At 36.2% G+C, this 13,829-nt stretch overlaps 1 protein-coding gene across 1 annotated transcript in view; it reads left to right on the top strand.

Annotated features, from left to right (window-relative positions):
* Nucleotides 1-11,404, top strand: part of LOC26529840 (mediator of RNA polymerase II transcription subunit 15) — a 49,313-nt gene extending 37,909 nt beyond the window's left edge. Inside the window, exons 3-4 of the mRNA XM_047012097.1 lie at nt 10,889-11,314; nt 11,391-11,404. Coding sequence (XP_046868053.1) covers nt 10,889-11,314; nt 11,391-11,404 — 440 coding nt within the window. The remainder of the gene's footprint in view (nt 1-10,888; nt 11,315-11,390) is intronic.
* Nucleotides 11,405-13,829: the final 2,425 nt, after the last annotated feature.

The raw sequence follows: 13,829 nt of genomic DNA, 5'->3' as shown, positions 1-13,829 counted from the left end.
CATTATTTTCCTTTTACTTTTTTTTTTCTCTTGCTACCATCCATGACAAAGTGTTTTGGCTTTGGTTTTTGGCTTTTTCTTTTGGTTTTCCATGCTTATGGCGCGTGGGAACTTTAACCCAAACAAAAAACATGTCAAATTCTCATCATCATTGTCCTTCTTCTCATTGCCATCGTTCTTTTTGCAGCCAATCGGGAGAGAGAGAGAGAGAGTGAGGAAAATAGAACTTTTGTCTGGTTGTAATTATCACGCTAATGAATCAAGTGTATTCGCTTGTAACTAATTGATATGAGAAAGTGACATGGCTTTTTATTGCTAACCGGGGTGGATATATTCTTGGCCTTACCTACCCAACAAAAGTTCGAGTGACGCGTGTGTGTAGTGGTCTGTATGAGAGGTTCATGCAATAGAACGTTTTCACAACGGTTTTCCACATTAAATTGCATGTGAAAATTTCGATATGCTTTTTTCCGGTTCTTTTTCGTAAAACTTGAGAGAATAAGAAATATATTTTTGACCATCTCTAAACAGCAGAAGAATACACTAAAGCCTTTTTCCTTTAGTTGGAAGTAATGGAAATATTATTTATAAATCAGTTTAAAAGATTGTAATCAAAAGTCCTTTGCCAAGACTAGTTAAAGAAATAAACTTAGTGGCTCTTCTTAAATGATTTTTGAACAAAGTGTCATCAGTTTGTCTTTTTACGAAAGGAAATTGTTTTTCTTTTTCGCCCCCATTTCATTACATTTTAGCAGATTCAGGAAATTTGCGTCAACAATCCATTAACAATGTTTGGCCAAACTAATCAACGAACACACACAAAATTAACCCCAAAAGAGCCAATTTTTGTTGAAAAAATATAACAAACCAATCAAAGGGCTAACAAAAACAGGGTGACCCAGGCACATCTACCCCATATTATGTGGCACATTGCGGCAGTTTAAGCAGATCTACAGAGGACGAGAAAGAGAGAGAGAGAGAGAAAGAGTGTGTCGAAAAAAAGTGGGGAAAACTTCATTAGAAATAAAAATTTGCTTAGCATTTTCATGGTAATTGTCTTCAAGTTTTTTGCTTCAGTGTTGTTTTTTTTTTCTTTCGTTTTCGTACGTAAACTTTTCTTAAATGAATTTTCACAATTTTAACTTTTTCCGTTTCGTTTCGTTTTCGCTTTCCCTTTATTCGTTTTTACATACATTTTTATTTTTTGGCATATGGCCCTGGGGACCTTCTTGAAAAAGCCGAAGATGGCTTGTTAAGCCAGTTTTCTTTCAGGTGGCAATGGGAACGATGATGATAATGATGATGATGATGATAATGAGACTTTTGACTCCCTTGTGTATATATTTTAATGATTGTATTTGTATTTATTGTTATTTGTGTATGTAGTAATTCTCTCTCTCTCTCTCTCTTTCTGTGTGTGTTGTATTCTTTTTAAAAGTTTTTGCATAAACCCCTAGCAATCAATTTCAATTTTTTAAGCCCTTTACTGGCGGGACAACATTTTTAATTAATCGTCGGATTACCCGAAGTAGAGATGACCCAGCAGCAGGGGCTGGACGTGGTTACAGCTCTGGGCAGCGGTTTATATACACTTCATGCCTCCCATCCACATGCATGAGGTCTTCTCTCTCATCCAGCTGTCCATTTTTTCATTATCTTGTGCCATTTATTCTATTTTTGTCGCACAACTCAACTAAACGAGCGACAAATTGCCGTCGAATGAACCAAGTTCATTCTCATCCTCCCAATGATGATGAAGATGATGACGATGATGCTGTTGATGATGATGAACTTTTATTGTTGTCTCTCTCTGGCTTAATCCTTCCGCGCTTTGTGTCATCGACAACGACAACGACCATGAGAGCATGTTGGCCACTTGTGATGGATTTTCCAGCCCATAGTTTCCTTGCTTCCTCTCCTATATTTTTTTTTTGCCGCATATGGTCAGAAAGTGTCGTCATGGCAAACACATTTGGATGGAGTCGAGGAACAAAACACATCAGAAAAAAAAGGATGAGTGGAGAAGGAGAGGTGTGGTGGAGGGGAGAGGGAAACTGCATTCATTTCATTTTACTCGCTCTGTGGTTTGTGTTGCCCGAAAATCTGTTTTGAAAACCAATAAATCTGATTTATTGGCCCACTCTCTTGCCCATATGTCTGTCTATCTATCGCTCTCTCGCTCTCTATATGTCTGTCTCTTCATTTGTGATTGAAGCGCAAATTTTCTTTTTTCTTTTTTTTTTTTTGGTCGTTTGGTGTATTTACATTGAGGTTATGCAACATGAATGGCAGCGAAAATTGTGGATTAAATCTTGATGAATAGTAAGGATCCATGGGGATCTAATGGAGGATTAAATGACATTAAATTTTATGACTTTAGCATTTGTATGCAGTACTGTCACGCCTACATAATCAGAAATTCTTATTAGAATTTGTTATAAAACCATTTCATTGGCTAAATTCTAAACTGCAATTGAAGTAAGATGTTTTATCTAATAGTATATGGATTTATCACAAAAGATTTGCATTTTAAAATGAAAGATTTTATCAACCTCTACAAATTATTTCTAATTTTCCCTTTTAAACCTAAAGCACTTGCTTAATTGGACCAAGTCTCTGCCAGATCTAAGGAATGTTTTTCATATAGAAACTAAAGTCTTGTGGTATATTTTCAGCTATCATTTTGTTCATAAAATAATACAATAATAAGGTCAAAATTATATATTTTTATAATACCAAAGACGTGTATTTAAAATTAAGTTGTATTCTTATCGTTTGACAAAAAAAAGGATATAATATATATATATATATATATCCTATATATTTTTCTCTTATGTTGTTTTGAAGATTATCTTTAAATTAAATTAGCTCATACCGATGAAAGAACAAAAAAATTTAGTGAGGCAACATTTTGCGACAATGCTAAAACTACTAAATGAAAAGTTCTTAATTAGACCAAGTACTTGCCCAGCCCTTTAATGCAGAATTGCAGTTTGAAAAACTAGGAATCAAAATTAAGATTAAGATTAAGATTAAGATAGATTCCTATATAGAAGGCATAATTAGGCTATAGATTCCTAGCTATTCCAAACATGATTCAATATGTTCTACTCACCAATATTCCAACACTTTGTAGAAAGTGTTTACAAATTTTCTTTTAACTGCGTAACATTCATTTTTCATTTCGACTTTTTTCCTGGATAAATATTTTGCGTAATTTGGAAATGCTAATGACGACATTTGCCGTCTGCCCTTGACAGACGCAAAGTCAAAAAAACTGTTGAACAATGGCCCAACCAAGCAAAGACCATTGACATATTCAACTCATTAAATCAACATTGAGAACGAGAGAACCCAACAAAAAAAAAAAAAAGTATATACAATAAATATATAGAAGAAAGGAAATTTCTCGTTCTACTGACTTTTTGCCAATGCAGATGCGTATGCGGATGTATTTTGCCAGGCTAATAATAAACACCCGACTTGAAGGGCGCAATAGAGTAAAGGAGAAAGAAAGAGAGAGACAGAAATATAGAGAGAGAGGATAAAAACAGAAATGTGAATGGCAAAAGAGTGCGAGAACAATGGCCACAATGGTAACAGGATCAAAAATCAGCAACAAGAGCCCGGCAACCGTAGAGGGTTCATTAAATCGGCGTCTCGTTTGACATGGGGTGCAAAAATCCAAAACCAAAAAAATCAGAAAGAAATGTTACCCAACTACCCCCTGGATCTGGCTGGAGATCAAAGCAAACTGCAACTGCCATTAAACATTTCCATTTTCACGTTCTTCTTTCGGTGTGTTTTTGTTTTTTTTTTTTTATGGTAGTAGCAAAAACTTATTACAAAAAGTTGACATTGTGTCAAACACGAAAAATAACGAGGCGAGGCACACACCACACACACACACACACACACACACACATGGCTACACCTTTTCTGCTTTTCCCAAAAAATTCACGTTGAGCGTCGTGCGGTCCAGAGTCGTAATTATTGCGTTTGAATTGTCAACACCCCCGTTGAGTGAAATGGGTTTGGTCAAAACCGAACAAATGCCACGGGCTATTCCCCCAGCCCCGAAATCCCTCTTGCACTCCCCTCAACGTCTGTACGTACATATGTATATATGCTACCCTACCTATTCACTCATTCCATATCATCGTCGGGTGTCGATTGTAACAATAACATTGCCCACAGCGCAGATTTGCGCCTCTAACGACAACGAGAACGACGACGAGGACGATGATGATGATGAGAGGACGACGGGTTACTGCCCAAATATCTCATCCTCATTCTCGTTCTCAGTCTCATGCCGATGATGCTGCCGACTGTTGCTGATGTGGATGATGTCGATGATGATGAAGAAGATGACCAAATGGAGATGTGGCAAATGTGTCATTATTTTCAACAATTTTTCTGTGGTTTTTAGCACCTTCTGTAATTTATGACTCGGCATTTTCCTAACTGATGCACTTTCATGATAATTGCCAATGTTCCATAGAGACAAAGCCATTGAATCGAGGTGGAATGGGGAAATGTAGTTAGATTTGGGTCAATTCTGGTGGTGATTTAATGAATATATGAAATTAATGTGCATATAAGTATATGTGTGTCTGATTCTGTTTGCTTTACTTTATTTAGGCAACCTTTCAATTTTTATTTAAACTCATTAACTAATGAACAAAAAGGTCACTGAATCTGATTGATGGCTTGGTTACGAAAATTTAGTTTAGACTATTTAGTCTAAAAAATGTGAAAAAATCGAAAAAATCGAACGTGAACGTAAACCTATGTTATCGATTCTAGTTGCAAATTTCAATTTAATAATGTAAAAGAAACGGGGAGCAGTCACAGTATAAATAATAATAAACAAACTTTTATTTTAAATACATCTCAAGCTGATTCTGTAATAGAACCTTAAAGAAGATAATCTTTACCCAAGAACTAATAAAAATAATGAAAATACGATTAAGGATTCTCAGACTAAAATTTTTAAATTATTGATAAACTCAAGATACTCTACGAAATGAAAAATTTCATTAAGCATTGTCATGTGATTTGCTAACTTAAGCTATTTTTTAATCGTGTTTAGGCAATTTACTTAAACTTCTAATCATTTTGTATACTTACTATTATTTAATCCAAGCATTGATTTTCATAAGAAGTCATTAAGCAAAGAAAATTTGTTCCCATTTAGTAGGTATAATGATATGCTTAGAACTAACTGCCTTAACCACCTCTCACGTTTAGCCCAGGGGAAAGCACTTAGCATACTAAAAAACATGTGACACTTTTGTAGAGAAAACAAGGGGATGCCCAACCAATGATCAATGCATTGAAATTACTTATTCTTTTTTATTCGTCATTTATATTGGCATATGTTCGAGAGCCTAAATAGAGGAAACGATAGCAAAAACCCAAACCATATGCCCCGTTGAGCAATTCAACGCCCACAGAAGCAACCAGCAAAAGCCCAAATGGGTTACTTATCTCTAGCTCAAAAAAAAAAAAATTCGGAAAAATTAAAATAGAATAGAAAGAGACATGGGCTAGGACATGCTTATCGCAGGATGTTCAGCAAACCGCGAAATCGAATCCATAGATCAGCGAACGAGCGAACGAGCAAATGGTGGAAGAATAAAAAAAAAATTGAAACGAGAAGGAAAAACAGATTCATTGATAAATTAAAAGCAGACCAAATGTTTGCAATTGCTTTGACATGTTTCACAACAATGGACGCGACTTAAGCCGCTGACAAATGCGATTGAAAACCTCCACAAAAATCCCCTGTATCGGACAGACTGCACAACCCTTAAAGAGAGAGAGAGAGAAAAAGAGAGAGTTCTTGTTGTTTTGTTCCCGGGCATTTGCATTGATTTCAATTAATTTGCTTGTTGTCCGCGTTCACTTTGTGTATTGTGTAGATTGCGTGATTGTAATTGATATTTCGGTTTTAAGGTTTGGGTTTCGGTTTTGAGTTTGAGTTTGAGTCAAGTGCTTGATGCCCTTTCCCTCACCCTCTACCCTTTTATCAGCATTTGGTGGGTATTATGTAAATGCCAAGCATGCATTAGAGACGACAACTTTTGGGTCTCCTCCTTTCGGCTTTGGAATTATTCAAACCTGCCTCGTCATCGTCCAAGTCCTGGCACTCAGCTGTGCGAATTTTCCGTATCTTCTTCTACATTTACGTAGCATTTCCTAGTCTAAGGGGTGACAACTGTCATTGACAGCCCTTTCTAGCCAAGGTGTTTTCTTTCCCCCCACCCCCATCAGGGAATCGGCTTTTGTCTAACGTCGTATTTGTGTTGCCTTGTATGGTGTATGGCGGTTTGGGGGGAGGAGACATTCTGGGGGTCGGGCATTTTGCAATTTTGCTTTTAGTTTTGTGAATTTGAAATGCCAGAACATCTGTTCAAGTAGCTGCCAAGTCTCAACTAAGTCTAAGACCAGCCCCGGTCTGCCTTTTTAAATCGACATTTATTTCCTAGAAATAATTTTGTGATACTTCCATAAATTTTGAAACTCACATTATCTACTAAAATAAATGTCTCAATTTACATGTCTAATAATAAATGAAGCAACAAATATCAATTCTAATTGGCTTGCCCTTTTTTAGTGTACCCTGCACTCATGCGATAAGAAGAGTATATAAATATCTTTGTCGATCACCGAATTGCATAAAAATCGAAATCAAAATGGACAACTTATAGGTAGAGCTAGTCAACAGGTACATTTGGGTTTCCTAATTTTGTCTTAGGAATTTAAATTACCAAACACATTTGATGTAGGGTATTAAAAAGAGGACAGACTTTTTTCTTTTAAGTGTTGGCGGTGCGTGTGAAAATTGTTTAAATAATTCATTAGATTCAATCAATCAATAAATTGTCCGCATTGACCCAAATTATAAATATTAACATCGACATTGTTTTTTTTTTTTTACCAAATTGTAAATTATAAATATAAATACACGTATATTCCAAACTTGATATAAAATTCTTCTTCTCTGTGCAATTGAAAACTTTTTGTTAAAAAACTTTTGAGGTTTTGGAACGTTAATTGTTAATTGGCTCTACCATCGATTGTTAATTGTTTTGTTTTATTTTATTTCGAGACGAGGAAAGGCACAAGTTTCGAGTGCTTTCGTCTGGGCCGAGAAAACTTTTTATTTCGTTTCGTTGGTAAAAGGGAAATGGGCCGGGCCAAATGAATTGTGAAACAAAAGCAACAACAATCTCTGTGTAAATTGATTGTGTAATGAATTAATTAGGCGGCTTTCACTAATAAGACTAAAAAGTTATATTCAGCTTAATATATAAATACTTTTCAAGAAATATTTAAAGTTTAAGAAATTGTTTATTAACTTTTTATCAATGAAAAAGGGAAATGGTAAGACAAAGTTCTTAGAATAAACCAAGAAAGGTGTCGTAAGTCTCGTAATTCTTGTAGAATATTTTAATGGGAAAATTTATCCTATTTTTATATGTTTCATTTTGTTGAATCTTCTCTTAACTGAGAGAATTTTGAGATATTCATACTTAGAGAGCTTTGAGATGTTCCCTTCAGAGGTTTTAGATCAGAAAGAGAAAGATATATTCAACTCCAAAGACAGGTCCTTGCAATATTGAATCATTTTCCTAGATTTTTTTTATTCATGGATAAAAAACAATGTTTTTCCTTATCTTAAATTCCAATTGACTACAAAATGAATAAGCCAGTTGTTATTTTAAACTGAAAATCAAACTATAAAGATTTCTTTTTGTATAAGTATAATGCGGTTTAATGCTCCCCGTTGTTGTGTATAATCGATTTGCCATCGAATAACCAAATTACCTCTGCTCAATTTCCCTATCCGACATTCATCTTGTATTTCGGCTGGAATGGAATGTCTATATTTATACGCATTTACAATTTGAAAGGTCAGTTCAATACACAGCAGCAAGAGAAGCAGCAACAATATTCCTTCAATGTCAATTTCCTGGCCATAAAATCATGCAACAACATCAACACGCGTCGCGGTTTAAAAACCAATGTCAATAAATTTTCACTAGAATGAATTTATTGGTAAATCCCCATCGAAAGCCTCAGAGAAGCCCCCTCTGCCATAGCCAACCACTCACCCTCTGGCGTTCATTTGATTTTGGCTTTATGACATGGCGCCATAGGCCAAAATAAAAGGGATTCAACTCGTTGATGCCAACGGAAATCTGCGTGGCGCTGGCTCTCTCACTCCGCATTTTCTTTGAATATTGTCAATAAAAAACACATTTCTCTCGGCTCTACCAAAAACGATTTTGCTACGTTTAGCGACAAAATAATGACATGAAATCGCATAAGGGTTAAGGTCGATAGGTCGGAGGTCGGAGGTCGATAGGGCCGATGTCGGGCTTTGGTCTGCAATACAAAGCACAAACAATTTTTTGCCAGTGAAGTGAAAGGCAAATTGCCTGATTTAGTAGACGCTTGGGGGGTACAAAAAGAAAGCTAACGAAAAGGAAAGCGAGACAAAAGCAAACTCCAAGGGAAGGAAGGAAACTAAGAAATAAAGCAAAATAGCCCCCAAACAAAAACTACTAGCAACAACAACAACAACAATAACAACAAAAACGAAAATAAATATAAAAATGCTTTGGCAATAAAATTTGCGTAAATAGTCCAATTTGCATTGAATGCTGCCCTTATTTATGACAGAGAAAAGAAGCGGCATGGGCAAGGGGGAGGGGGAACGGGAGGGGAGCTTGAAAATGGCGCAATCAGGAAGTGGGCAGAATCACACTTGGTGCCCTTTTGTTATATTCGGTTAGTTTGGGGAGATTTCGAGGCACCACCGAGACCAATGTGTTTTGTTGCCTCTTGCCTTTTGCCACTCTTGCCAAAGTGTAAATTTGCCAAATTTTGTTAAAAGCAAAATAAATATAAAATAGCAAAAACCAAAAAAAAAAAAAAAAAAGAGAAAGCGAAAGCAATGGCAAAAACGACAAGGAAGGCGAAAGAGAAAGCATAAAAAGGCAATGACTGGAAATGGAAATGAGCTGATATTTTTCTTATTTGGTTTCGGTATTTTTTTTCCTTTCTTTCTTTCTTTTTTATATGTGTAGATATATGTATACATATTTTTTGTTTTGCTTAAATTATTAATGGAACATTTTGAAGGACAAATGGGGCATATTTTATATGAATGTGTGTGAGAGAAAGAGAAGGAGAGATAGGCTAAATTGCCAAAATGTTAATGCATAACGAATTTAAGCAAATTTCCTTAACTAAAGTGTTTGAATAGAAGAAAAAGGCCAAATTTCGTTGAGGCCTTTCAGAGGCAAAAAATAATCAATGTTGTAAAAAGAAATTTTGAGATTTCCAAGAGATTTGATTGAATATCATCTATAAGTTTATATTTTTAAGTGGCCTAATTACATTTAATTAGAAATACACCTGGCTAAAGTAGAGTGGCCCTCGCTTAACACTAACTCTATTTTCAAAGATTATAAATTTGCTACATTATCGGTTTTAAGACGCCACAATCTTCAATCCTGCACGATTTTTAAATAGTTTTGACTTTCGTGGAATCGTTCATATTTTGCCTTGCATAATCCTCGCCACTTTAAAGTCAATCGCCGAAGACTGACTCGAAGATTTGTAGGAAGATCTCTGATTTATTTGTAGGCAATTGAAAATCACATAGAACTCATACACTATTCAGACTAAAAAACAGCTTAAAATCGTCTGCTCTTCCAAAACAATGAAACTTGATCAATAACAAACTTGTTTTAGCCTCTTTGAAAGTCTTGGAAGGTGAATTTTTCCTTAATTAGGCAGCCTCAGCAAAAATAAAGCATTACAAATGAATCGCAGTGACTTATAGTGATTAAAATAATTTAAGTTTTGGTAAAAGAGTTCCTCAACTTTTCAATAGTTAATGTCTTTCAATTGTTTAGTAAATAAAGCATATTTACTTCCTTTGTCAGCAATTGGCTGTGCCAGTTTTAACCACTAATAAGCCAATCACATAGAGCACACACACACACACACACGCACACAGACAGTGGCCAAAAAATTAACTGAGTTATTAGCTCGTTATCTTTCACACTTAATATTTACACAGTTGGCTACCCAAACAGAGCAACAAAAACAGCAACCAAAAATGAGATCCCTACCCCTAAGCCTAGCCCTCCGACCCTCGCCTAGCCTGCTCCTGCAACCTGCAATATGCCCCCTCTGGCACCATGAAAATTTTCTAACAATGTGTTGATGCCTTCACACCAAACAAAACATGCATAATTAATATGCAAAGGCAACAACAACACCAACAAGGAGAAACTTTTCCGTTGGTGAAAATTGAAAGGGTTAGCTTGACTTTTTTTCCCCCACTCCGTCCCTGGTCCGCCGCCCCGCAAAAAAAGGCACCCCCCAACACGCGAAGAGCGTTTAGAGGGGTTGGGGTGGGGGGAGGGTTAGAGAAGAAGTGGTAAATTCTGCCAGTGCTTCATTATCACAGCTTCCGCGTCAACATTATTTCCGTAAACCAACCAAAAATATGCATAATTCATATGAGAAAAGCAACAATGGGCAAAAACCTCAAACCTTAACGAAAATGACAACGAAAATGCTTTAATTGAAGCGAACCCACACACGTACACACACACACTCACAACATCTCTGACTCATTTACATATTTCAATGCATGCAATTAGGCACTAGAAACTGAAGAAGGCGGAGTATAAGTGTGAAGAAAGTAGCAACTGTCAGAACATGCTAAACCGCAAAAAGAACAAAAAAAAAAAAAAAACTGAATAACAGAATGCGAAGCAAACTTTTTTAACAACTTTTCTCTATCTCTTTTCTCGTTCTTTTTCTCTTCATTTCTTTTTTCGGTTTATTTTCCTTTTTCTAGCCAAATCACGGCATTTTACGGTGAATGGTCTGAGTGGCAATAACACGCTTCAGCAGCAGCAACAACAGCAACAGCAACAATATAATCTACAACAGCAACCTTCTACCAATGACACTCGCAACATTTACAACAATCCCTATTCCCCACCCCAACAACAACAGCAGCAGCAGCAACAACAACAACAACAACAACAACAGCAGCAACAGCAGCAACAGCAACAACAATTACAGACACACCAACAACTACAACAACGCACTGCACATCTCTTCAAGGCTTTAGCTGCCTCAAATGCTGCTGGCGGTGGCAACAATAGCTTAAATCATCCATATGACTTTTCCAATTCATCATCATCATCGAATGCCAATAATGAGCAACAAGGATCATCATCATCGGAAGCAGAAAATGCATTTTTAACTCATAATAACGGTAAGTTGCATCCACAAATTTTCAATTATTAATTTTAAAAGTTCGCCGACTTAAAAATAACTAAATGAAATTACAGCTATTAAAGTGTAGACTTGGCTAAAAAGTGATTAACTTTGTTGTGTCCTTTTTTAAGGTATATTTTCTAGCTAAAATTGTTTGATCACTTTGCTAGAAAGAATTTTTATAGCTCGATGAAGAAATCTCTCAACAGTGGCATTAATAGGTATCATTTGCCAATATTTATTGGGCTAATACTAGTAGCTAATGGTTCCTAAGAGATGGTGACCCCGATGCATTCTAACCTAAAAACCTAACTTTAATAGAATCAATGGAAATGGAAAATTGGAATGTATCAAGAAATACTTTAAATACTTTATGACTGAAATAAGTTCGTGTAGGGTGAGATGAGAAAATGAATAACTTCGATTCCGTAATACAATCGAATAAATTCAATATTAGATCAATAAGCCTTCTACTTTTCTTTAATCTTTTGATAATTTAAACTGAATCCAATTTTAACTCTAAAATTTCGTTTTAATTGGCAGACTAATTTTAGGCTCGACTTAACTACAAGATTCAATAGTATTCATTTAACCTAAAGGGCTTCATTTTATAAGAATCTACAGCTCAGCACAGGGGTAACTAAAGGTCAATCAGATTATCTCCTATGAGTAACCCATATGCCGAATAAGTGAAAAGTTGTTTAAACCACTTGAAAAGATTTTAACTAATGTTGTTTTTTTGCTACTCTTACTACTACTACAGTTTTTCAAAACGCATCACCAACAAATTGAATTAAAACACAACTTTGCTGGTTAGATTTCCTTCACCGTTTCAGTTTTACATACCTTCTTTTCTGGCTCTTTTTTTAGTTAACAACCGCACAAATCACAGAAACATACAAAATAAAAAACGAAAACGAAAACACTTGCTCACCTGGCCCGGACTTGACTTGGCCAGGTTGCCATAATTTGCACGCAATTTGCATTTCAAGTGGCCAATCCTTTCTCTACCATCTGCCGCACCATCTCACTTGGCCACAGTCCTCTAATCATTTCAAGTTGGCCAGTTGCCTTCTAATTACATCTCATTCCAACAACAAGAAACACAAAAAGAGAGGAAAAGGTGCTCTTCTGTTGGCTGCTGCTGGGGTAGTAAGTGAAATTTATGTGAGTGCTTATAATTTGTAAAAGTAAACGAACGAGCAACAGACTAGAGACAGAGTATGATTTTTACGGGGTAAGAGTTAAATGAGAGTTTGTTTTAGCAACAAATTACAGCAGGGAAAACGTTTTTCTGCTCAACTCCGTTAAGGCAAGGTGCCGTCTCGTACCGAGATTTATGTGAGAAAACAAGCAAAAAAAAAAGGTTTTAAAACTGCTATAAATATCTTGAAGATTGTATGTTAGCAGTTACAAAAGAGTCACCAGAGAGCTATGCCAGCGATCTCAACGATTGTGCGATATGTATCTATATGTATCTAATCTCAATTCATGTTAACATTTAATATGTTTAAAGTTTTCAACTTTTGACTTGACTCGTTCGTCCTTACCTTAAAGGCATTAACAACAAATCACAAAGTCGCTTCATTTCATTTCATTCGCTTTCTGTGTCTATTGTATGCGATTCTTTTCATGGCATCTATCGTCGCACAGTGGCACAGTGGGAAAATCTAGTCTAAAGTTGACAATCTACAAACAAAGTTAACTTATATGAAATTCAAAATGTACCAAAAACCACGAAGCCTATCGATAAAGTGGAAATTTTAGATAAACTTTGCCATTTGGAATAGTTTTTGGAACTGAATTTGAGCCACTGTGCCACCGGCTTCATAAAATGTGGCAAAGTGCAATTGCCTGTGGATTCTTGGCTATGTAGCCAAGACGCAGGCAGGCGGGTGGCTAGCCGCCAGTTATGCAATAAAAATCATTAAAAAATATAAAAATGAAAGCGGCAAAAACTTAACAAGGCAGTTTGCGATGGCCCTTTTCACAAAAGAAACGAAAACGAGGGGCATAAAAAAATTGAAAAATCTTTGCAGACGCTGAAGATGATGACGATGATGATGATGGGAATGGGAATGGGAATGGGGATGGGGCAAGTACTGTGAGACGGGTAACAAGAAACTAAACGAGCTCCAAGCGCCATAAACTTAAATCACGATTAAAAGTGTGATTATCCTTGTGGCGCTACAAATCGCCGCTGCAGCTGACAACAGACAACACACAGACATACGGACATAGACCTAGAGAGAGAGAGACACACTCATAGGACACAACAAGGTCCTGTTCCTTGTATAGTTTTGTTGTTGCAGTTGTCTGATTTTATATCTTTACAACCAGACGCGGCTGTGGATGAGTAGACAAACTAGAAGAGGAGTCACAACGAGTTGTACTCGTACTCATCGTAGTCGTAGTCAGAGTCCTTTGTTGTTTTGTTTCTGACTTGCATGTGTATGGCCCAAGGATACATAGTTGTGTTGTGTGTTGTGGCCCCCGAAGAAGACAACATTCTA

Source organism: Drosophila willistoni (genome assembly GCF_018902025.1).
Source record: "Drosophila willistoni isolate 14030-0811.24 chromosome XR unlocalized genomic scaffold, UCI_dwil_1.1 Seg144, whole genome shotgun sequence".
Classification (NCBI taxonomy): Eukaryota; Metazoa; Arthropoda; class Insecta; order Diptera; family Drosophilidae; genus Drosophila; species Drosophila willistoni.
Note: the sequence above shows the minus strand (reverse complement) of the source record. Positions and strands in the feature narration are given on the sequence as shown.